Below are 25,172 nucleotides of genomic sequence, written 5' to 3'. Positions count from 1 at the left end.
TATTGTTTTTTTCATGGATTTTTGAAGGCGATGCTCAAAACCATGACAGCAGAGAACAAACATAGCAATATTGCACACTCTCATTTTTGTGTGTGAGAGAGAGATAGATAAGTGTGCAGAAACAATAAAATAGCCACCTATTTACTTGTTTTATTCTTAAAAATTGAAGCCATTAAACATTAAATGACTTTGCAAAGGTGATGAATGCACACTCTAAAAGAAAAATACAAAATGAAAAGAAAAACAGGGGTTTGTTATTAGCCCTGAAGAGTCCATCATCTGGTCATATCTAACTGAGTGGACTCTGCCCTGGACCTTGAAAGATGGTCTCCCCTATGGCATCTTATATGAAATTGACTCCTAATGGAACAGGGGGGGGGGGACCCATAAAGACCCATTAGCGGCACCTAGAGGCTGTAATGTCCATTACACAGAGTGTTGCAAGAAATAAACAACTCATCATACTTATATGCTCATCTTGAAAGCTTATGTAACAATATGACTTGGTTAGGTTTGTTTTCTGAGAGCAATGCAGTAAAGACCACAGGATCTCATATGTCCATCCATGTATTCAATTCTATTCTATGTCTCTTTCTATGCCTGCATATCTTCTGGGGGCTGCATCAAAGAGACAGCCCAAAAAGTCTTTTGGAGACCTGAAAGTCTCACAGAATCCTTGCATTCATCCCAAAGGGAATAGTGTAGCACAGTTCCCCCTTTTTCTGCCAGTTCTTCCCTTTGAAAACTCAAAGCGTCACTAACTTATCCTTCCAAAAGGTGCAGTTATTTTTGTATCATTTATATAAATTATATAACATTCCTGTCAATAATATTATTGATAATGTTAAAAAAACAGATTTATGATGTGGACATGCTATGAAAAAGGTGAAGGCAAGCAAACAGCACTATTTGGTTCATTTTCTTAAACACATTTGATGATACACTATGAAACAGTGATGGTGGTAGACATGTTTTTATTGAAGTGGGGGTGATTGTTTGTTGGAAGTACCATGTAATAAAGAAATTCACGCTGTATTTGCATTCTGCTGTTCCCTTTTCATCTGCTCTAATAGGTTTATTAAAAGTGGATCACCATTAGAAACAAAGGGCAAAGTGGCCTGTAGATAACTGCTGATGCCTTTCAAAGCCTAAAATTGCTTAAATTTGACTCTGACAGCTATCTGTGAAAACATTCCCTATCTATAAGCCTCCCGCAGGCTTTACACCTTAGTATACGTTTGCAAAAGTCTTTGTCTATGTAAATACAGATGTTCTTGCATGTAGTCTTCCAACTCAAATACAGCATGTAAGCCCACAGCGTTGATGCTTTATGTAGGTAGAATGCTGTACTGTTGAAAAGTTGTCATGTACGGGTAAGGTAATGACAGCAAAATTAAAAGTGAAGAGGAAGAAACTCTGAAAAAATATTACTTTGGATCTGGGTCAGGGACAAGTTTCTGCCCAAGTGGAGGAGTTTAAATACATCAGGATCTTACTCAGTAGTGAGGGGAGAGTGAAGTGGGAGATTGATAGATGGATTGGTGCCGTCTGTAGTGATGTGGATGCTGTAGTAGTCTGTTAAGGTGAAGAGGAGCTGAGTGTTAAGGTTTATGGTCAGTCTATGGTCCCACCTTCATCTGTGGCCATGAACTCTAGGTACTGATGGAAAGAATTAGATCACAGATTTGAGTGGCAGAAATGAGTTTCCTCCTAAGAGTGGATGAGCTGTCCCTTATCAATAGGATAAGGAGTTTGGTCATTTGGGAAGCTGGGGGAGGTTTTCTAAGAGAGAATTAAATAATTCTTAGCAGGCTTGCGTCAGTATCCTCTGAGATGGGATGAGGACATGGCCTGGCAGAAGGAGGTTTGGGGTTCTCTGCTTAGACTACTGCCTTTGTGAGCTAGACATGGATGGATGGATGGATGGATGGATGGATGGATGGATGGATGGATGGACGGATGGATGGACAGATGGATGGATGGACAGATGGATGGATGGACGGACGGATGGATGGATGGACGGATGGACGGATGGACGGATGGATGGATGGATGGACAGACGGATGGATGGATGGATGGATGGATGGATGGATGGATGGATGGACAGTACACAGCTACAGCATGTAGACAATGCTGTGCTAAGCTCTGCATAGCACCAACACACAACCATGTTGAGCACTTCACTAACAGGATGAAAAGACACAATGCTTGGCCAAGTATCTTTCTTTGGAAATCGGGAGTTCCGGTACACAGTGAGGGTGTTGTTCTAGTGGGTCAAGTGAGAAAAGAAATCATGGGAAGCGTCAAAGCACCGACAGTGCCACAGGTTTTTTGGATAACACCTAGATATAGTAGGGATGAGTGCGACTAATTAACTCTACATTAAAATGTTGCTGTTTGACACCAGAAATTCAAGTTGCTAACTGGCATGCTTCTGTAGTACTTTTATGTGGCTGCATATAGTCTGTGTAAGAATAAACCGGAATATAACTAAGAAACCATTGTTTAACTTGAGTGATTAGACTGGGCTCAGTTTTAAATGTTTTCTGTCGTTTTTTTCTGTCTTTTAGGCTAGTCGACTAGTCTATTTATTTTCTTGTTTAACTTCAATAAATTAGTCTCCAGGAACATCCCTAGATGTAGCTGTTGAACCTAAACAGAACTGTCATAACCAGCTTAACAAATACTGAAAGTCTTTATTGCTTTTACTCAAATGTAAAGAGTCAGATTCAGCAGCGTTATCTTTACTTTACCTGTCTCTCAAGGCCTCCATTTCATGTGTCTACTCCGCTCTTGTGTTTGTGCCACACTGACACACACAGGGAGGGAGAAGATGCAACACCAACACACAAGCATGTTATTTTGAAAAGCATATAATGCAAACATGTTTAAGGACCCAAAATACAGAGACTTTTATGACTCCTTATAGCTAAGGTCAAATAATTGTGATGATTTCACGGTCCATGAGCTTACATTTTTTACATAGTTAAAATTACACAATAATGTAAAAATCTAGGAAGACAGATAAAAGTCAGAGAGATCCAATAAGAGCCATTACACAATACTGAAATTAAAAAAACAGTAGAGAAATTAAAAAAAAATATAACCCAAGATTAAAAGCTATTCAAAGAATGAATAAAACGAGTGATGAAAGTAAATCAAAAGCTAAAATGTAAACATCCTTCCTAAATACATGTCTGCTCAAACAGGCATTTGGGTAATGTTTGTGTACCAGTTCTGGTTTTATGTATTTATGAACTGTAAACCTTGGAGATGCAGGCAGCGCATTCCACTGTTCAGATGCCACAGCCTCAAAAGCTTGATTACCCAGGGTCCTTAGGCAAACTGTGTGACCACATACACAGGAGCTGATGCAGTATTTGCACATAAGGATGAGAATTTTAAACTTGCTCTTGAATGCGACAGGGACCAGTGAAGAGACATACACAGAGAGGTGCTGTAAGACTGTCTGCTTGACCTAGTAGCAGCAAATGACATTGTCCCAAGAAATTGCGCAATCATTGACGTAGAATTTTCTGGCAAACCTCTGTATTATCTGTTGCGAGCTCTAAGAAATTGTGTGGCACCTGTTTATTGACAGCATTAATGAATTTGAGCCTTTATGAACTCTAAGCTTTATAAGGTTTTCCCCTTAAGGAAAAGGTAAATATAATCAAAGTGGTATCATATTGTAAAACTCTCTACAACATGTCTCAAGGCCAGCAAACATAAAGACAATAACTGAGCTCTGCTAGACATTATGAGATAATTAGGAGGTGTGAAGTTTAAAAAATGCATAGCAAACCCCAGATTTTTAAGATAAGAAGTAAACCAGTATATACCTTTGCCTGACACGCTAACCAGTTGCAAACTTCATAATCAGGAGTGAAATGCAGAGGTCAGGTAGCATTAACACAGAACAATCACGCGGATAAGAGGATATTAAATGATCATTTAAATTCTCAGAAGAGCAGCTACAGAGCTCTCATGAGGAAAAGTACCTTTTTTCCAAAAGCCAGGCTGAATATCATCATAAATATTGTGCCTGTCTGTAGCTGGCTATAGTTCAAGGACACAGCAGGGTCTAAGCAAGGCTACTACTTAAGTAAAATAGGGGTAGGTAAATCCTGACAATGAGGGCTTAATTACTGCTACTCTAGCAGGGCCAACACTGACAAAACTTCTAACAGAGGACAGTATTAGTAGAAGATGACTTCATTTTGCTAATCAATGGCATCAGAGCTTGAAAGCTGATAAGTTGAAATAAGTTCTGAACAGTCAGAGATGAAGCTGATACGTCACACGACGAATACTGCTCCTCATAACCATAACCTTATCAAGAAAAGAGTAAAGAACTTATTATAGCCATGGACAGAGAAGCATTGTAGAGAAGAGTGGGGTGATGAAACAATGTTATTGATGGCATCAAATTCAATCTTTAGATTTCTTTTATGATGCATTCAATAACTGTAAGTGCTCGGGTCAGAAACGCTTCTGTCTAAGACAGCCGACAGCATCTGTCCTCCAAAGAAAAACATTGCAAAGACATTTAGTCCTGGTTTTTAGTGGTTTTAGCCACACTGTCCTGCAGAATTGAACAATCTTCATTAAAAGGTTATTGCTTTGTGAATTGGGGACCCAGACAGGAGTAAAGGGGTACAGCATTTTAGTAGAGCCTTGAATGGTATGTACTGCAAGTTATGCAGCTTAAAGGGATTTTCAGTGCTGTTCATCCAGGCACCAGCAGTCTGAATACAAATTTCTAATTGGCTTTTCCCTAGCGGTTTTCTTCAGTTCAGGTTGAAACATCCTCCACTTAAAAGGTCAAATAATTCCCTCTGCTTGTAGTTCAATTTCAGCTCATTTTCACCACTGGGAACACAAGTTGTGTGTCAGTTCAGGATTTCTTCATTGAGGACAAACCTGTTAAATAAATCACGAAGTTTTGATTTATTAAAAAAGAAAAACAGGAGTGTTTTCTGTGATGTTACCAAAACAATGTGGCTTAAATTAGTATCCAGCTGAGTCACATTGGTGAGATTGTTTTCAAACTAAATTCATCCATCCAATCCCTTAACTGCTCGTTCAGTTTACATGGTTACAGAGCCTCTGGAGCATATCCCAGTTGTTATGTGGCGAGGAGGGGTACACCCTGGACAGATCACTGATGCAAGGGTGTTTGAAATTATTTTGATTGTGATCCGATTGTGCAGCTTTTGTCCTTTACTCTTCCAGTGAGAAATGGCAGTGACCTCATCGATCCGTTCTAGCAACTTCCAGAGCTGTTAACTTTGTATGTGTGGGAGGGTTGTAGATGCAGGAAAGTAAAATAATGTTGCATTATTATTTGTGTGTTTAGGTGTTTGTGAGTTACACTGTAACTGTGAGTATTGTTGCTTGTGAAATGTGCATACTTCAGAGTAAGGATCAAAAAGCACAATGGATTTGTGTGCTGTCGGTGCGTCTCAGGCTCAAAACATGCATACCAAGATTTGCTAAGCTTTTATTTTGATTGCTCTGTACCGATGTACTCGAGCATCCTGATGTCAAAATTGGTCAGAGAATTTATCTCAGCAATTCATTTGTTATGACATGAAAGCTTAAACATAATGTATTGGTAGGACTGTAATGGCAAGACACTTTTTTAAAATACATGATATTTCTGTTTTTGCAACTCTCTACTGCAAATTCTGCAGCCCACAGTGACCGATGTGACAATCTCAAAAAGTTTAATTTACATAAATGTCTGTTAAGTCACTTTTTCCAAATAAGGTAACAAAATTGTAACTGCATCTAAAATTACCATATTTGTCTGTAGTGATGTTTCCATCAAAGGTTTCAGTCCACACACACATTAAAAGGTTTTACCACAGAGGTGTTGTAGATGAGATGGCTCTGCGTGGGTTCTCTCTGGGTATTCTGACTTCCTCCTGCAGTTCAAAGAGAAGCATTTTAGGTAATTGGCTATTCTCATTTGGCTGCATGAATGGTTGTCTGTGTCTCTGTGTTAGCCCTATGACAAATTTGTGACTTGCCCAATGTACCCTTCGTCTTACCCCATGAAAACTGGAAAAGGGCTCCAGCTCGCCCTGAAAGAAAATGTTTGAATTAGATGTTCAGGTTGTGGTGTATACAAGTTGATGTAACTCTTCTCTCTTCAGAAACTGCAACATTCTGAAACCTCCTAAATTGGGACATCAACTGAACATACTGAATGCATGTCCACTGATGCAAGTGTTCGCTTGGTTGTAATGCCTCTAAAGGGCTGGTCAGAGCAGGGAAATTTGTGGAAATGTACGGATGGAAAAACAAACTGATTTTCAATATGGCATAATCATGTGACATCTGAGGTGCAGAACAGGAGTGTAGTCCTTTTTTCATTTTTGATTGGAAGATCAGAGATAATTAGAAACAAAAAAGAAGCAGTGACACTGAGCCATTAATGTTGAACTGCAGGTCACAGTTATTCAAAACTGATGATACTGAAAACTGATATAATAAAATGACTTTCTGACCTTATTAAAGCTTCCTTTTTTTCCTGACCCCAAACATTTTGTTTTTACTAACAGCAACTATCAAATTAGTCATTTTCACTGAGAACAGAAATCTTTCAATTCAGTTTGCATTGCACTGGATAAAATACTGTAGATGTAAAACTTGTGTTGACTTTTGGCGTTAGTATGAGTTTAAAATAGAAACGTAGCCAACATCTTATGTTTGTTCCTGGTGTCTACTAGAGTATAGCTGTTCAAGAAGTCCTGATTTATCTCATTCTGGGCCTCTGTGCGGCCCCCTCAGTTCACCCACTGTATTAAAGAAGCTATTTTAGCTGCTATGTGTTTAAGGCCACCCTCCCTTCAAGCCAGTGTTCTTCTAACTGGTTGTTTTGTTAGAAAATTGTTTGAATAACAGGTGGGTGTGATCACAGATCAAAATAAAGTAAAATAAAAAGGGCATTTAGATCACTCTGGGGGGTAGGCTTTAGGCTTTACAAGGGACTGACTAATCTCTGTATTTGAATCTTCATCTTTTTTAATATCCGTATCCATCATTACACCGGTGAAAATCATTAAAGGCAAAAGTAATCTAATCTTGTGTCACAAAAGTTTAAGCTGTATCCAGAATTGTTTTTTATATTACGTCTGAGTGTGGCGTGAAGCACAGTGTACTGTAGTACTGGTGTAAACTTCTTATTTCTGTGTAGCTTTGAATGTAGAAGCCCAGAAACAATTACCAGTGATGTGCTCTCTGGTAAATCCAAAGTAGACTTTAATAAGCAGTAAAAGAAGTAGTAAAAGACAGGGATATAAAATGTATTCTGATAAGCTTTGTTTTCTGTAACTTCAAAGTTTGCCTACGCATCATGAACTGATTAAATACAGCAGGAAGTGCATGTGTGTCTATAAACCAATTGCTTGCTGCTGTGAGTAGACGTGAGATTCATCACATTCTTTTAAATATTTTAGCATTTAGTTGAAAACAAGACAAATAAACAAAAAGATTCTATTGCACTCTTAGAAATATTGTTACTTAATCTTATTACGTTCCTACATTTGATATGACACCCTTCAGTCTGCAGGAAAGCCTCCTCCCACTAAAGCAGTTTAGAGCACAGTGATAGTCTCGCAATAGAACTTTGTCAGTATTTGGGGGGGAAAGTAAATCTCTGCCCTTGTTAATTCATGAATCAGCTGTGATGAGACACATTTTTTGGAAAGCTGGGTTCAGTTTCACTAGCTACACCCAGGCCTGATTACTGCTAGACATGTGGATAACGAAATCACTTAAAAACAAGTTGTCTGACAAAGTGAAATAGACTAAAAGATCTCAAATAGGAACAATCAACACTCTAAAGAAACAACTGAGAAAACAAGGTTATTGGCTATCAGTCTGAAAAGGGTTACAAAGGGTTTCTAAGGCTTTGGTACACCAGCAAACAACTGTGAGAGCCATTTTCCACAAGTGGAGAAAACTTGAAACAGTGATTAACCTTCCCAAGATTGGCTAGACCAAGATTACTCCAAGAGCAAATCAACAACTTATCAAAAAAAAAAAAAGTGTGCGTATGTATGTACATATATGTACATGTGTGTGTAGATATATATGTATGTATATGTATGTGTGTTTGTTACTTGTAGTTATTACTGCCTGTTACCTGTGGTAATGCAATTTATAATTTATATATTCTGTATTCAGTTATGAAGGCTCTAATTGTTGTTTGCGAGCTGCCGTTTGGATGCTTGTATGTGCCCGGGGCTGTTGATGGGTCTGTATGCAATGATGGGTGTAGCTGCGGGAAGTTTATTGTTTTTTTTGTTGATGAGTGAGTATAGGGGTGGGATTTAATAAGTTTTCTTCGTCCCACTCCTTTTTCAGGCAATTTTTGTTTTTTGTTTTGTGCATTTTATGTTCAATATAGGTATTTGTTGTGCCTGAAAATGAACAAATAAATGAAATGAATGAAATGAAATGAAGGTCACAAAAGAACTACAGAAATTAAGGACTCACTTCTCTAAGTTACGGTCTGTTTATTTCACCAATAAAAAAGAGACTTGGCAAAAACCCATAGGAGAGCTCAAAGGGAAAAGGCACTGTTTAACCAAAAAGAGCAGAAAGGCTCATCTCACACTTGCCAAAAAACATCTTGATTATTCCCAAAACTTTAGTGAAAATATTCCAAGACAAAACTTTGTGAGTCCCATTACATCTGACATTAAACTAACACATCATTTTATAAAAACAGCATCATACCAATGGTCAAACATGGAGGTAGTGTGATGGTATGGGGAAATTCTGAAATTCCAAAAAGAAAATCCCCCAGTTATGCAGCAGGACAATGATCCAGAGTACACCAGTCCACCTCTGAATCACTCAAAAAAACAAAAAACAAAATAGAGGTTTTGGAGTGGCCTAGTCAAAAGTGGCATAAATGCCTTTGAGATTCTTTGGCAGAACGTAAACAGGCCATTCATGTTTGAAAACCCTGCAGTATGGCTGAATTAAAACAATTCTGCAAAAGGAGAGTGGGCAAAAATTCCTCCCCAGAGATATAAAACACTCATTGCCAACTACTGCAAACGCCTGATTTTACGTTTTTGCTGCCAAGGTGGGAAGAACCAGTTGTTAGGTTTAGGGGGCAAACCCTTTTTTTCCCTCACATAGGGCGATTTAAGTTTGGATAGATTTAATTAAATCAACATTTAGAAACTGCATTTTGTATTTGCCAGTGTTATCTTTATATAATATTGAAACTTGTTTGATGATCAGAAACATAAGTGTGTCATGTGTAAAAATATTTTTCAAAAACTGCAAAAAGAAAGAGAGTGATAAGAAAAGGGTCAAATACATTTACACAGAACCATATATGGAGTATTTTCACAGATTCACTTTGCAGCATGACAAAAATATAGCCAGAGCCACGGAGAACAAGCAGAGGAAGAGTGAGGAGTCCTGTACCAGATGGTGTGACTCCCACAGGGCCCTGATCTCCACATTACCTAGTCGGTATGGCATTAAATTAAAAGAAACTGAGGCAGGATAAATCCACAGAAGAACTGTGTTAACTGTGTTGTCAAGTATTGAGAGAAACTATTGCGATTTTAAAGGCAAAGCGGGGTCACAATAAATATTCATTTGTTGAGGTTTTTACTAATGTATGTAAATAGAAGAGCCATTATACAATACATTTAAATTTCATTGTATATTTTACACAAGTACATATCCACAATTGATTTCCCATATTACAAATTTAACACTGTTTTTTATACCAATGCAAGTGCCATTTCCAGCAAAAGCAATACTTAAAACTCCAAAAGTAATCAAATTAAAAATTAGCAAAAGTCTCCTCAAATTACACCCAATTTACTTAGTACTCATCAGAAATTAACCCTAGTAATTCACCACTCAAAACTCTGGAATATGTGATTAAATATTGTAGTTTTTTTTCCTGACTTGCTTGAAAATTTGTTTTGAAAGCTTAACACCTTAGAGTTATATAATTAATCATAGTAATTTTTGAACCCCCTACAGCTATGTCAGCCTTTTGATACTGTATTCAGATTTTAAAGCTGCATACAAAAGAATTCAAAGCTTTTTTTCACCTTGCAGTCTTGAATCACTCGTCTGTTTTCAACAGTGAAGAACATGCAGTTTGAGTCAGCAGGATGGAAGTTTCAGTAATTTCATGTGTTTCTGACAGTAATACACACATCAATCTCTCAAGAAATGTGTCTATAATAGTCATGTATAAAGTGTACAAATAATTTTACATTTATTTATCCACTTCTGGTACTTCAGTAATAGATTGTCGTCATCTCTTTAATTAGGAGTTAATTCATGATCTATAGGAAAAACAATAATCTTATTGAAATGATTGGTCAGTTTTCAAACCAATTCTCAAGTTGTCAAAAATGTGGTTTCCATATTTTTAGTTGTGCTGTTGTATTAATGTACATTTGAAATTAAAAAAGTCAATGCCTTTAATTTAAAAAAAATTAAATAATCAGTATGAAACAAGTCAAGACTGCCATTGTTAGAAAAAGGACAACATATCTTTAAATAACTTACTTCCACATGAACACTTTTTTCACAAAGACTTCCCATCACTTTAGCCATTTGCTTCCAATCTCCCACCCGGTCCATTTAAACTGTGTCGTGTTAGAAGGTAACTCTTGCAGAATTAATGAACACTGGCGGAGGATATTAGCTCCTGCTGGTTTGAGGAACTACGAATGAGTTGCACTTGGATTCATTTCATTTGGCTGATTATGCAGTATTACAGCTACTTATTAATTATCTAAATATAGATATAGATTCAGTATGCAGATGTGGCAAAGTGTTCACAAATTCATAAGCACTCTTTAAAAGCTCTATGCTGAATTTCTCACCAAATTAGCTGTGCAGTGCAGAAAATGGCATGAGAGATCTTAGAAAAGGCTCACCCCCACCAGGATTCAAAATAAAAGCCTTACATGGTGTTTTACTCAAGGGTATAGGCAGGAACTGAGGTGGTGAAATTGTAGACTGATTAACTGTGGCTGTAAACTTAAACACAAACAAAATGTGTTTAACCTCTTTAACCATTAGGACTGCGCAACATTTATCGTCCCGACAACGATATATAATGACAAAAAAAAAACACATTTTCTGTAAATTCGGTGAATCTTGGGCAACTCGACTTGCGTGGAGTGTTTTCAGCTGGGCGTCTTGTACCTGGAGTTTAGTGTTACATACGTTGAAACAGCAAAAATTTTCTTTGTGAGTATGTATTTCACGGCGTGCTGCGGAAAAAAGCCTGTTCTACGGGTTTTGGTTTTTTTTGGGGGGGGGGGGGGTTAGCACCTGATGGCTCTTTTTAGCTTCTCATCCGTAAACACTCTGCATACTATTTCACGTGATTAAGTTTATTTTGAAAAATCTCAACAGAATCTATTGTGAAAGGTTTATGTGGAAAATAAAGATGCGGACGGCGGAGCCACGCAATGGATGTACTGTCATTGTTGCTAACGACAACGCATAAAAACAGTCGCTTGTCCGTCCGTAGTGTGGTTATATTAAATATAAGAAAAAGAAAGAACTTCAAGAAATTCTACAGTGACCATCAAAACGATGAAAAAATATTACCGTAAACAGTTTATTTTGCAACACCACGAAACAAACGGTAGCGTAATATGAAACGATAGACGTTTTTATATCGTCATCCGATATATATCGTTATATCGAACAGCCCTATTAACCATGCTGACTAACTTTAAATTTATCTGGCCTTTCATTTAAAATATTTTTTTTCAAGGCTTAAATAACTAAAAAAAAGTCATTTAAGTCACATAAATTTTAAAATTGTGTACTACAATAAAATATCATAATAATATGTATTTTTTAAATGTACAAAGAAGCCAAGTAGTACTAAGTCTTCTGCAGTTTGTAAATATAATCAGCACATATCATGTTTAGGATCAAGAGCTGGTGAGACGAAAGTTATCACACTTCAGTCATCAGTTACACATTAACAATCACAATTGCAGTGCTGTACTTTCCACTCTAAATGCAATTAAACCAGAAAAAAAAAAGTTTAACTGCTTGCATATTCTTTGAGAGTTTTCTAATCTTGCTTTTCTCCACAGCGTGATAAGTGAAATAAGAATAACTTTTTTCCTTTTTTGTCGTAACTACTCACCAGTAATGTTTACTTTTTCAATCAATGCTCTCATCAGCTCAAATAACATTTGGCTCTTCAGCTGTAAATTGATGAGAGATAAGCACTCTTGTTTCCTGGCAGTAGCTGTAGGCAAATCCACTCACTGGCCACTTCATTAGAACCTCACCAGCACTGTGCTGGATGCCTGTTTGTCTTCAGAAATGCATTAATCCTTTGGGGCACATATTCAACAAGGTGCTGGAAACTTTCCTCAAAGATTTTGGTCCATATTGACATCATAGCATCACACGGTTGCTGCAGATTTATTGGCTCCACATCCACGATGCAAATCTGTTCTACCACATCCCAAAGTTGCTCTTTTAGATTTCTGATCTGTTGATGGTGGGCCAAAAAAAACTTTTGAGTTTATTCAAGTTTTGTGAAATTGCACAAGTTTTCCTGCTGAGAGCAGCCATTGGAAGATGGGTATGATGTGGAGAATAAGGCATGCATATCGTCAGTCAGCAACAAAACTGTAGACTGTAGCATTTAACTGATACTCAGCAGGTATGAAGGAAGTGTGGCAAGAAAATGTTCCCCACATCGTTCCACCACCACAAACCTAAACCACTGATTCAAGGAAGGATGGATCCATGCTTTTGTCTTAAATTCTGACTCTAAGATTCAAATTTCACATGATACATTAGAACAGACAACATTTTTTCTGTCTTACATTGTAAATTTTTAGTAAATCTATGTAAATTTTAGCCTCAGGCTTTGTGTTCTCAATAGTAATGCATGCCACCCAGTGTCGTCTGAATTAAATCTGCTTCGAGGGTGGATGTGTTGTATGTTCTGCATATTTTGGTTTTAACAATGAGCTACAGTTGCCTTCCTGTCATCTTGGAGCAGACTGGCCATTCTTCTCCGACCTCTGGTATCAATAAGGCATTTTGGCCTGCAGCTCACAGGACATTATTTCTTTTTTTGCACCATTCTCTGCGAACTGTAGAGATGGTTGTGTGGAAAAAATCCTAGTGGATTAGCACTTTCTGAAATGCTCAGAGCAGCGCTACTGGCACTAACACCAACAACCATGCCATGTTCAAAATCCCCATTCTTCCTCATTTTGATTCTCAATTTGACCTTCTGCAGGTCGTCTTGAGCATATCTACATACCAAAATGTTGATGCCATGTGATTAGTTGATCAATGAGCAGTTGAACAGGCATACCTAACAAAGCCTCCATTAAGTTTAGATTTCTCTGAAGTAAATACTAGTGTCAGTCTTCAGTTTCTGACATTAAATCTAGGAAAAGAAGTATTATCCCCCACTTGCTCTCCTGTTTACTTCCTGTCATTGTATTAATGAAGTGCTCAATTTAGGTATGTCATACACTGTATTTGCTTTACCTCATAAACTAATAACAGTGACAGACTCACCTAATTGTCTCCTTCAGTAGCGTTCTAATTCGGATAAGGACACCAAAGAGGAGGGTTGGGCAGACAAGGTTGTGTTGCCAGGATGTTCAGTGATGCTGACAGGAAAATGCTGTAAATTGTCATGAGGCCTTGTGTCGCTCCCCCACGCTCAGATGTTTGTGTAGTTGTTTTGTAGTATCTTTGTGAGCGGAAGATACTAGAAACATTTTAAACATTTGTTGTGCACTTTCTTCACCCCCAATAAAACGTGCTACTAGCCATGTGTTCTTCAAAGGGACTGAATCTCCTGAAATGGATTACCTTCATTCACAATAAACTGTAACTGACAGATACAGGTAGAAATGACCCATTCATTTTTAACTAAGTGCAGACAATGTTGGCATTTATTGCTACAAATACTTCTTCAGGTTCCTATGATTAGGTAGCAATCTTGCCCTTTAGGGCAGAGAGTGTATATGGCCTAAGTAGGGGCTAGTCTACAACTAGTTTTGCCTGTTTGGGTTCCTATAAGGAAAGTCTGTAGGTAACAAATTGTGAAATTTGGAGCATGCCTGTGCCCCCCATTGTAGGGCTAGAATGTGCAGTACATTTAACCATCTGTGTGCAGACCGAGTGGCCCCACATGGGCCCCAAGCTGCCATGTTTACTTGATATGGATGCTCAACAAAGTATTTCAGGGTTATTCTAAAATGTATATATAAAAGGAAGTCCATAATATACACTTTAACGTCCAAGCCAACACTTCAGAAGTTGAACCTGATCACATAATATATTTCACATATCACATATATATTCACACATACACTTAGACGTGAGTGTGTGAATTATATTTGCACGGTCATATGTTCATGAATTGTCCAATGAAGGAGAAGGAGTAGATATATGAGGTACTTTAACATGGTAATATCACAAATTATTGTACCTATCGGTGTATTTTGTTTGTGTTTCTAAATAAAATGTGTGGAGGTGATCTGTAACAGTGAACACCAAATAACCAATACTGCATTACCTGCCAAATGAAATGAAAACAACAGCAACAAATGCACTACAGCAGCTATATTTGCCTCTGGTGAGTGCTGAACCAGTTCCATCAAATTAAGTCCTCAGTGGGCATCTTGCCAGGTAATACATCTATCTCCATGAAGCAGGTAGGGAGAGCTGCCGGTGACATGGTGTGTATCCGCTTGTGTACAGAAACCCACGAGACACATGGAGGACACAGGTCAGTGAGCGAGAACACTGCTGTAAAATAGAGATGACAGTAATTTAGTGTACTCAAAAAAAATAAATAAATAAAATCAATGAATTAGATCACATTAGTAGCTGGCACAAAATGTCCTTTAGTCTTTGTCACTGTTATCCTGAATGTTACACTTTTTTTTACTGGTATTCTTTTATCTAAATAAAAAAGTCTCGTCACTTGATTAAAAATAAGGCTAGAGCTGTTTAGTTTAGTTCAATGTCCTAAGCTATACAGGCTGTGCCCAGCAATGCTGTCCAAAGTCTGCCGGGATAGCCCCGTCCCACACCTTAGTAAGTTACTTTATCATTATCAGAATCAGAATCAGAATCAGAATCAGAAAGGGGTTTATTGCCAAATGTTGAGCAGGTTTACAACATTAGGAAATTGCTGCGGTGCTTCAGTGCAAACATGGTGTCATAAATAACACTTAAATAGACATGGAAAAAATAAAAGTAGGGATAAGAATTAAAAGTGCTACGTGGAAAGATATGTGCATGAGATATACATGAGATATATACATGAGAGTAAGAATTAAGAGTGCTACGTTGAAAGATATATACATGAGTGCAGGTGGTGATCAGTGCCAAACATGGAATCAGAATCAGAATCAGAATCAGAAAGGGTTTATTGCCAGATGTTGAGGAGGTTTACAACATTAGGAAATTGCTGCGGTGCTTCAGTGCAACATACTGTCATAAAAATATAAAAATAAGAATAAGAATTAAAAGTGCTAAGTGGATAGATATATACATGATATATACATGAGTGCAGGTGGTGATCAGTGCCAAACATGGAATGATGCAGTGACACAGCGTAGGGTCATGTGTTAGTGGTGGGGATAGTCATATGGTTATTGTTCATGTGTCCAACAGCAGAGGGGAAGAAACTGTTCTTATGGCGAGAGGTTCTGGTGCGAATGGACCGGAGCCTCCTGCCTGAGGGGAGCAGGTCAAACAGACTGTGTCCAGGGTGAGAAGGGTCAGCTGAGATCCGAGCTGCACGCCGCAATGTCCTGGAGGTGTACAGGTCCTGCAAAGATGGGAGTCTGCAGCCAATCACCTTCTCAGCAGAGCGCACAACACGCTGCAGTCTCTGTTTGTCCCTGATAGTGGCTCCAGCGTACCACACGGTGATGGAGGAGGTGAGGATGGACTCGATGATTGCGGTGTAGAACTGCATCATCGTCCGTGTTGGCAGGTTGAATTTCTTCAGCTGCCTCAGGAAGTACATCCTCTGCTGGGCTTTCTTGATGACGGAGGTGATGGTGGGCTCCCACTTCAGGTCCTGGGTGATGGTGGTACCCAGGAAGCGGAATGAGTCCACAGAGGTGATGGGGGTGTCAGTCAGGATGATGGGGGGGAGTGGGGCTGTGTGCTTCCTGAAGTCCACAATAATCTCCACTGTCTTCTGGGCATTCAGCACCAGGTTGTTGTGGCTGCACCAGGACACCAGACGTTCAACCTCCCTCCTGTAGGCAGACTCGTCCCCGTCCGAGATGAGTCCAATAACGGTGGTGTCATCTGCAAACTTGATTAGCTTGACAGACTGGTGGGTGGAGGTGCAGCAGTTGGTGTACAGGGAGAAGAGCAGAGGAGAAAGAACACAGCCCTGAGGGGAGCCGGTGCTGATGGTCCGGGAGTCCGAGACATTCTTTCCCAGCCTCACATGCTGCCTCCTGTCCGTCAGGAAGTCAGTGATCCACCGGCAGATGGGATCAGGCACATTCATCTGGGAAAGCTTGTCTCGGAGATGGTCTGGAAGGATGGTGTTGAAGGCAGAGCTGAAGTCCACAAACAGGATCCTGGCGTAGGTTCCTGGGGAGTCCAGATGCTGCAGGATGAAGTGTAGGGCCATGTTGATGGCGTCATCTACAGACCTGTTGGCTCTATATGCAAACTGCAGGGGGTCCAGGAGGGGGGCCGTGAGGGTCTTGAGATGGGAGAGAACTAGGCGCTCAAATGACTTCATGACCACAGATGTCAGAGCCACGGGTCTGTAGTCATTTAGTCCAGTGATCCTAGGTTTCTTGGGGACAGGGATTATGGTGGAGGACTTGAAGCAGGCAGGCACATGACATGCCTGCAGTGAGGAGTTGAAAATGCCAGAAAACACTGGGGCCAGCTCGTTTGCACAGTGTCTGAGGGTGGCAGGAGACACGCCGTCTGGGCCGGGAGCTTTCCGAGCATTCAGGTTCTTAAACTGCTTCCTCACATCTGCTTCATGAATATGAAGAGTTGTGGTGGGAGGAGGTGGTGTGAAATCCTCTTTTGTGTGGGGTGAGGAGGGGGGTGTTGTAGGTGAACGGTTTGAAGGTGGTGATGGCTCTATGGAGGGGGGAGAGGTGGGGGAATTAGTGTCCAAAGTGTCTCTATTGTTGGGGCCGTTGGAGGTGTGAAGGCTGCCTGATGGCTCGTCAAAACGACAGTAGAAGTCGTTAAGGGTGTTGGTTAAGGGTGTTATAATATTGTAGTGGAAAGTATTTTTCTGTCCCAGAATGCAGAATTAATCTTTTAATTGTACTTTTATTCAACTTAGAAACAAATAAACAAACAGCAATAAAAGCAGTAATTAACCTCCTTAAACAGTTTCCTTTGCAGCGTTACTTCTGGCTAACTCTGTCATTTACCTCAACCCCAAAATTAAACAGATACAGAACAAGAAAATAAATAAACAGACAGATACTGCTCTGCCCTCATAGTGATTTATTTAGCATCTTTCCAGAGCTGTCAGTCACACAATCTGGTTTTTCACAACTCTCATCCTTCACAACAACACTTGGCAGCTTGATGTCCAGCCTGGGCCAAACTGTGTTTTAGAGATTGTAATCCACATGGTAAATGCAGCTTCCATGAAGCTGTAAGAAGAAAACAGAGAGAGAGTGAGAAGAGAAGGATTGAATGTCAGAGGAATGACACCTTTTTCACTGATTGCCATCCTTAAAAGTTGATGTTTGTGTGTATACATATAGTATACTGCACTGACTGTTTTGGTTTGTAAATGCTTTTACCGTATGTCTTTAAGTATTACTGAAAGACTCTGGTTAAGATTGGATTATACTGATCTCTATGACATCATCTGTGAAAGTTGGAGAACGATTTTAGCGCGTTTCTGCTTTGTCAGCCTCGAGGTGACAAAGCAATCTACATCCTGAATGTAGTAGACTGCAAGAGTACAATAATCTTGGAGCACAGTTTTATATTATAATTGGGTGCTGTGTAAATCGTCCAGTATTAGCAAATGTAGAGATCATTAAAAGTAACTTTGCAGTGTTTGGGTCTCTTATATCTTATCGCAACTTATTCATAATATATAGACTGAAAGTAAATAATGAAAATAATGGAGCAACAGGGCAAAAAATGGATTAAAAAGTTACTATGTAATTTTGAAACAATGTGGCTGTGATACAGTAAATTAAGTTCTTTCTGCAGTTTGCTATTTCTACAGTTTGCCAAATTCAAGCAAAGGGACTGGTATTTTTTTATTTTTTTTAACAAAGCAGATCAGACTAGATTCATGCTGGCTCACTGGAGCTTATCTTCAGATGACCTCGGACTGAAAGCCTGTCTTATAGAACATTTCAAGGCAAAAGCAGATGTTTTCTTTGTTGCATATAATAACTGGCTGACACTGTTTTTGCATACGTCAACCATTGTGCATGCACACGGAAATGCCCATACTGTATGTCTAAATATACATTTTTGCAAAGACACTGAAAAAAATAAACTATTTTCAGATGCACAGCTGAAAATATGGCAGTGCTGTAACACAGAGTGCGACAGAAGTGCAGCGGTAATTATCATTTATCTAACTGAGTAATCTGCATATTAAGTACTGTTAGGGTTTCTTGCAAACTCATCTGTGGGTAAATGGGAAGGAGTGTACAATTGCATCATTAAGCAGAGGAAGGAAATTTCATTGCCATTAAAGACTGATGTCAAAGGTGTGAAGGAAGTAGAGACCATCTTGTAATGGGATTATACCAGCTGCGATGCAAGTGAGTTTTTAGACCACCGTTAAAAAAAATATACAGTCATGTGAATAAGAATGTTTCCACAAGACCCTACGCAGTCCTGTGAAAAATTAAGAATACTCTTAATGCTTCCATAGGAATTAAGAAGAGAAGTAGCAGCCAGACTGACAATCAAATGATTAATTAATTAATTAACAAAGGGGAGTGAGCCAAAATTCTTCCACAATGATTGATTAAAAGACTACTTCACGTTAATGTTACTAAAGGTGGTATAACCTGTTGACTGCATAGATTCCTGCGAAAACGTTCTTTTTCTCATCACTGTATGTTGATTTACTAGACAAATCTAGTTTATAGGAAAAGTATCAAGAGGACAGAGGATGAATTAAGGTTCCTACTAGTGCCTGGGGGTATTAGCTACTCTATATTAAGGAGTCAAATCGCCCACCCATCATTTTTGATATCAGCTACACACCTGTAAAGTTTCATGACTGTGTCTTACACAGTTGTGACAGTTTCGTTGGACAAAATCTGTCCATAGTTAATCAGGATTTACTTTCAGTCAGTGTGGCAAAATTTGTTTTCTCAAACTCTGTTCCACCAAAAATAAGGTGTACACAATTTGTCATAAAATAACTATAGTTCACAAGGGGTTTGTGTCAGTGTGCTTTATCAATAGAAATCTGTACTTATCTTATGCAGTAAAACAATAACACTAAGCAGCAGTGGCACAGTCTGACTAAGGGATGGCCAGTGCCCACACCTTGGAGGATGCTGCAGTTGAAGAATACTCATCGCACAAGCCTGCCTCTGCACTGTTCTTAGTGAATTTCACCTACATATTATATCTTTATGGGGATTTCACCTAGATTACATTACAGTATGGCACCAGTAAGAGCTAACTATGGACAAGGTAAAGACACATTTGAAAATATTTTTGTGCTAAGTCAGTAAGACTGAGGTATTGTGAACTGAAATCTCTTATCTCATTTACTCATTATATAGTCTTGCCACCCCACTCACCCACCCACAGAGCCCCGGACATACCGCCTGGGAATCGAACAGTCTCAATAGAGACCTGACAGTCAGAGTTTGGCTGCCTCTGCTGATTACCACATTAAGTGAAAGTACTGTACTCCTTGTGTTTCTATAGCAACAGTTTCCACTCTCGTCTTCGGGATACTGAGCAAGTGGTGAAGTAGAGCTGCAATGGCAGCCAAATCTATGCTTTTTAATTTAATCACAGTGGCTGTTGCTAAATTAACGGCAGACCATTACACATTGGGTACATACCTGCAAATAGGCCTCCATTTGGACTGAAGTTGCTGATCTTGGTTACAACTCTCTGATTATGCTGCTGGTGCTTTTTTATGTTTTATAAAACTTTTTAATCACATTAATTTTAAAAAGCCTTGATAACAACATATACACTAACAAATCATAACATGAAACATAAATTAATCATATTAACAACCAATGAACTGAATCATATTACTGTAGTAATCATTGGTGGTACTGTTGTTGCATGTTTGTACATGATTATGAGTGCTTGATAAGAAGGCAACTTAACTCTTTTAGGTTTGTGAAGGTTATCCACGAGGCTTATTCAGTTTTAAAACAAATAGACTAGAGTCGCAGGTATTTAAACCCTAGTCAGGGGTGTTCCATTAGAGGTGGTCCTGAGAGTTTCTGACCTAGTATTAATCGCGTGAATTGCCACGTGAGCCAAGTTGTGAAAAAAATGTGGGTCATTCCCATCATCATTATTGTTCCAGTCCACCATCATGTGAGCTACTAAGATAGGAAATATGTAAATGGGGGGTTGAAATGCTTAGGAATTGATTGTTAGGTACTGAGAACTACTGTATCCTGGATGACTGAGAACCTACAGATATTTTGTACATGATTATATTAAAGTGTAATTCACTGTACTTTTAAAAAGTGCAAAAAAGTGCAGTGTCTTGAAATGTATCTCTACTGTTTTGGGGTCTTTTTCTCTCTCTCAATATTCACCTTTTTCACATTTCCATCTCCCTCTCTTTGTGTCCCAGGTGTTGATGAGTTGATGACTGACAGAAGTGATGTGATAGCAGGTCTGCCAGGTTAGACAGATCAGAGCAGACTGTCTGCTGCACAGTGAACCACCTGGATGCAACACGTTACAGCATAGACAGGTAGGACTGGAGTAATATATATGTAATGAAGGATTTGGCCAGACTTTTGTGGGCAAGGCAGCTGTTTCTCCAAGCTTTCTCAGCCAAGTAATGTTTCAAGACCCTAGCAGACTTTAAAAGCATATTTTTAATTAAAAGAAAACTGACTTAATTCATTTTGACATCTTTAATTTATGAAGTCCAAAAAGCGAGAAAATTGACTGGTAGTTCAAAAGAAAAATAAGAGGTGGAATAATAGTGCAAGTCTTTAAACTCCGTCAGAGATTGTAGCCCTATCGCTTAATAACAATTAATACACGCAGGCAAAAAATAAATTTAGACTTGCGCAGCCTTTCTTGAAAAGGAATTTAGTAAAATACAATTTCCCCTAAGCCCCTTTGATGTCTCACTCTCTTCATTTTCTCTTTGCTTGCAGAATGGATTTCCCCAATTACACTGAAGGGGTGTTTGCCACAAGCAACGTTAGCAGGAATGACTCACTGGAGACCACTGAACTCCCCCCTAGTGAAATCCTGCTTACTATAACTCTGTCTGTGCTGGCCATCCTCACCACATTTTTCAACTGCCTGGTGATAACAGCTATTGCAGTCACTCGCAAGTTGCACCACCCAGCCAACTACCTCATCTGCTCATTAGCAGTGACCGACTTACTGGTGGCTGTGCTGGTCATGCCCTTCAGTATCATCTACATCCAAAAGAAGAGCTGGGTCATGGGTCAGGTGGTGTGTACCTTCTGGTTAAGTGTGGATGTCACCTGTTGCACATGCTCCATTCTGCATCTTGCTGCAATCGCCATTGACCGTTACCGGGCTATCACAGACGCAGTGGAGTACTCTCGCAAACGTACAGGAGCCAGAGCTGGTGCAATGGTGGCAGTGGTGTGGCTCCTGTCCATCCTCATCTCACTCCCTCCTCTACTGTGGCAACACTACAGTGGCAATGATGACCATGAAAATGAGTGCATCATCATCCATCCTCACATGGCCTTCACCCTTTATTCAACACTCGGAGCATTTTATATTCCACTGCTGCTCATCCTCATCCTCTACTATAAAATCTACCTGGCCGCTCAGACCCTATATATGCGGAGGGAGGCTAGCCGGGCTAGCCGTCACTCATGCATGACCAATGGCAGCATGATCCCCTCTACCTATCCTGCTGGAGATGGTGATGCCGATGGCGGGCCTCGAAGTCCTGAGCCTGTAAGCCCACCGGAAAAGTCTTTCTCTGAACCCTCAACAGAGGAAACTCCACGTGAACGGGTCCGTGTGTCTGTAAAGGCCTTTAAGTGCAAGTCACGACGGCACGAGTCACGCAGTGAATCACGTCGTAGTCAGTTATACCAAGGACCTCGAATCTCGGGCTCACGAGAGCGCAAAGCAGCATCCACGCTGGGGTTGATAATAGGGGCCTTTGTCGTCTGTTGGTTGCCGTTTTTTGTCAAGGAATTGATTGTCAACACCTGTGGTTCTTGCAGTACTTCAGGGGAAATGGCTGACTTCCTGACATGGTTGGGCTACCTTAATTCTCTGATCAACCCTCTGATCTACACCATCTTCAATGAAGACTTCAAAAAAGCCTTCCAAAAACTTGTGAGGTGCAGTCATTACCTCTGATGATTATTTATGCATGATCAAACCTGTACACCATCTATATATGAGAGGAAACAAAATTAATGGCTTCAGGTCAAAAATACTGACTGAATAACTGAGTTATTATGTCTGAAAAAGAATAATTTAAAAGAGCAAAAGGATTGATACTGGAAAAGAAACTTCATCAGCCACTTCAGCAGCCTAAATGGCACCGACTCAGCAATGAGATGGTGCGAGTTCCCAATTGAAAATCAAGTCCTGCTATTTATAGAAGAGCCTGAGACCTCATTGATGTTAATTGGAGTATGTAAAGGGACACAGAAAATGTGCCATCACTGACCTTTTTTGAGGCCTGAGTTCTGAGCATTAGTGATCAGCCCCATTTATAGGTCTTGAAATAGCTGACCATTATGTCTGTTTCATCTAATGACCTCCCTTCTGCCGAGTCCACGCTGCTGGCTTAAATATTGGACATGTGTAAAATACCACAGTATACCAAGTTGTTGCTTTTTGTGGCTGTGATGTTATGAAAGGTGACTTGTTTTCTGACTGTTGCAATGATTGTTAGCAGAACTAGTATATATTTAGCCCTGCAAAACATTCCAAAAATATTAAACCTCCATTGATTGATGGTTTGACCTTCTTGTAAGTTAATGGTACAGGTACTGGCTTCATTTACTTGACAGTCTAAAAAGACATGGGAAGATAGGGTCTAACTTTCGTAAGATGTCAATGCCTGAACTTAACATATAATATTTTAAATGTTTACAATTAACAGCTTAAAATGTAATTAATATAAAGAAAAAAATGTAAACATCTAGGGCTAAGTCGTACCATAAACAAACAACAACATAACAACAAAATACTGGGGTACCAACATAAACTTGACCCTAAGACTTTTGAAAAGGTCTACTGTTACAGGTTAGACAAAGCACTGCCACTTTTATTGATTTTTTTTAAAACATCATTTGATTATTTCCTATGGTATTTATATATTATTTATCTAGTGGAACCAACACCCCATCTAGCTTCACTCCCACACCATAGCTAGCATTAGATTAATTGAAGGTGAGAGTCACTGGTGGAGAAATCCTCATTACACTACTCCCACTCAAGTACTTGGAATAGAACTACTATTTCTTTATTGGTTTCAAGAGGGCACATGATATGTTGATGGATGTGGATGAGTCAAGTGTGAGGGTGTACTGTATACCAATGAGATAATATAAGGCATTCCATAAACTTATATAGCTCTCTGACAGTATGACCAGTCTGCTGTTTCTTCCTTTGTTTTTCACTGCCTAAATAATCAATAATAAATGGTCCACAGCTGAAATTTTGTTCCTGTTCTTCTCCGAGTTAAGTAATTGTTTAAGGAGAGTGTATCACCACATTCCCTGTATGTATGGAGAAAATGGTAGCAGGAATACCAATGATAAGCTGTATGTGTAAATTAATGTTATTATGCTATATTACATCAGTCTGCTTACTGTTTAATGTGAATAGAGTGGATATTTTCCATATTTTGATTTGATGGTGCCCCCTTGTGGCAAGAAGAAAGACACTCTGATTGGTTAGTACTGTCTTTCAATGCTACAGCAACAAGATTCATGAATCTGAAAATACTGCTCACTGAGTCTCATTGGTCAAACAAATAAAAGTAATTAGAAATAAGCATTGATGTGCAAGTTCTCTCTGTGTCAAATGTTTGTGGACAATGTATTTACTTCTATCATAAACACTGTTCATGTCATGATGAAGACCATGTTTAAATGTTGCCTAAGCATAGGAAAGAACATGTTTAAATGGCATCTTTTCGCACTTGTTTCTTCAAAATTACATGCATTTATGTTCTGGTGTGTGTGTGTGTGTGTGTGTGTGTGTGTGTGTGTGTGTGTGTGTGTGTGTGTGTGTGTGTGTGTGCGTGCGTGCGTGCGTGCGTGCGTGTCAGTCAGAGAGGAGTTGCACTGTCTCACTGAGAGAGCTGATAAAGCTAGAATTCCTGCCAGATGGACTATGTTACACTGCAAGTGGGTGTCCCAGTAGAACATCGGGGCATTCCAATTGTCAGTCCCGCCAGTTGTATTCACTTACAAGCACTATAGCATTTTCCTCAAACAGAACCTGTCGCAACAGGTTTGCCCAATTTATTTCAACAGTTTCCACATAAAACTTGTAGACTTGTAGGCTGCAATAACGTGCCCCATGTCCATACAGACAAAGGCATTTGAAGTGCTTTTCACAAAAAGACAAAGGCCACATCTGTTGGTTATGAACAGAGCTTGCTACGTATCTTCTAACTATAGCTGCAGCATAACAGCTGCTTCATTAAATAGGGAATACCAGTGCAGGAATAAGGCAGAGACAAGGTATAATATACTCTACTTTCATATCCTATACCTAAGCAAAAAAAGAACTATTATCAGGGGCTTTGGATTAGTGAATTTGCCCACTAATAAGGATATGAACATACTGCGCCTGGCCCTCTATGGGCTTTTCTGATGTTAATGTTATTAGCAGTATTTTATTGAACAGCAATACAAGAAACATTGCCTGCCTGTGTGTGTGTGAGAGCAACATTGATAGGGCTTTATGGAACACTAAGTTGTTAAAAG

At 39.3% G+C, this 25,172-nt stretch overlaps 1 protein-coding gene across 1 annotated transcript in view; it reads left to right on the top strand.

Moving 5' to 3' along the window:
* htr1fa (5-hydroxytryptamine (serotonin) receptor 1Fa) overlaps nt 1–24,726 on the top strand; it is a 28,810-nt gene extending 4,084 nt beyond the window's left edge. Inside the window, exons 2-3 of the mRNA XM_040028352.1 lie at nt 20,843–20,965; nt 21,381–24,726. Coding sequence (XP_039884286.1) covers nt 21,382–22,581 — 1,200 coding nt within the window. The 5' untranslated portion in view covers nt 20,843–20,965; nt 21,381 and the 3' untranslated portion in view covers nt 22,582–24,726. The remainder of the gene's footprint in view (nt 1–20,842; nt 20,966–21,380) is intronic.
* The last annotated feature ends 446 nt before the right edge of the window (nt 24,727–25,172 follow it).

This window comes from Simochromis diagramma, unplaced genomic scaffold (assembly GCF_900408965.1).
Source record: "Simochromis diagramma unplaced genomic scaffold, fSimDia1.1 OVJJ01000343.1, whole genome shotgun sequence".
In the NCBI taxonomy this organism is placed as follows: domain Eukaryota; kingdom Metazoa; phylum Chordata; class Actinopteri; order Cichliformes; family Cichlidae; genus Simochromis; species Simochromis diagramma.
This window is presented reverse-complemented; position numbering and strand designations above follow the sequence as displayed.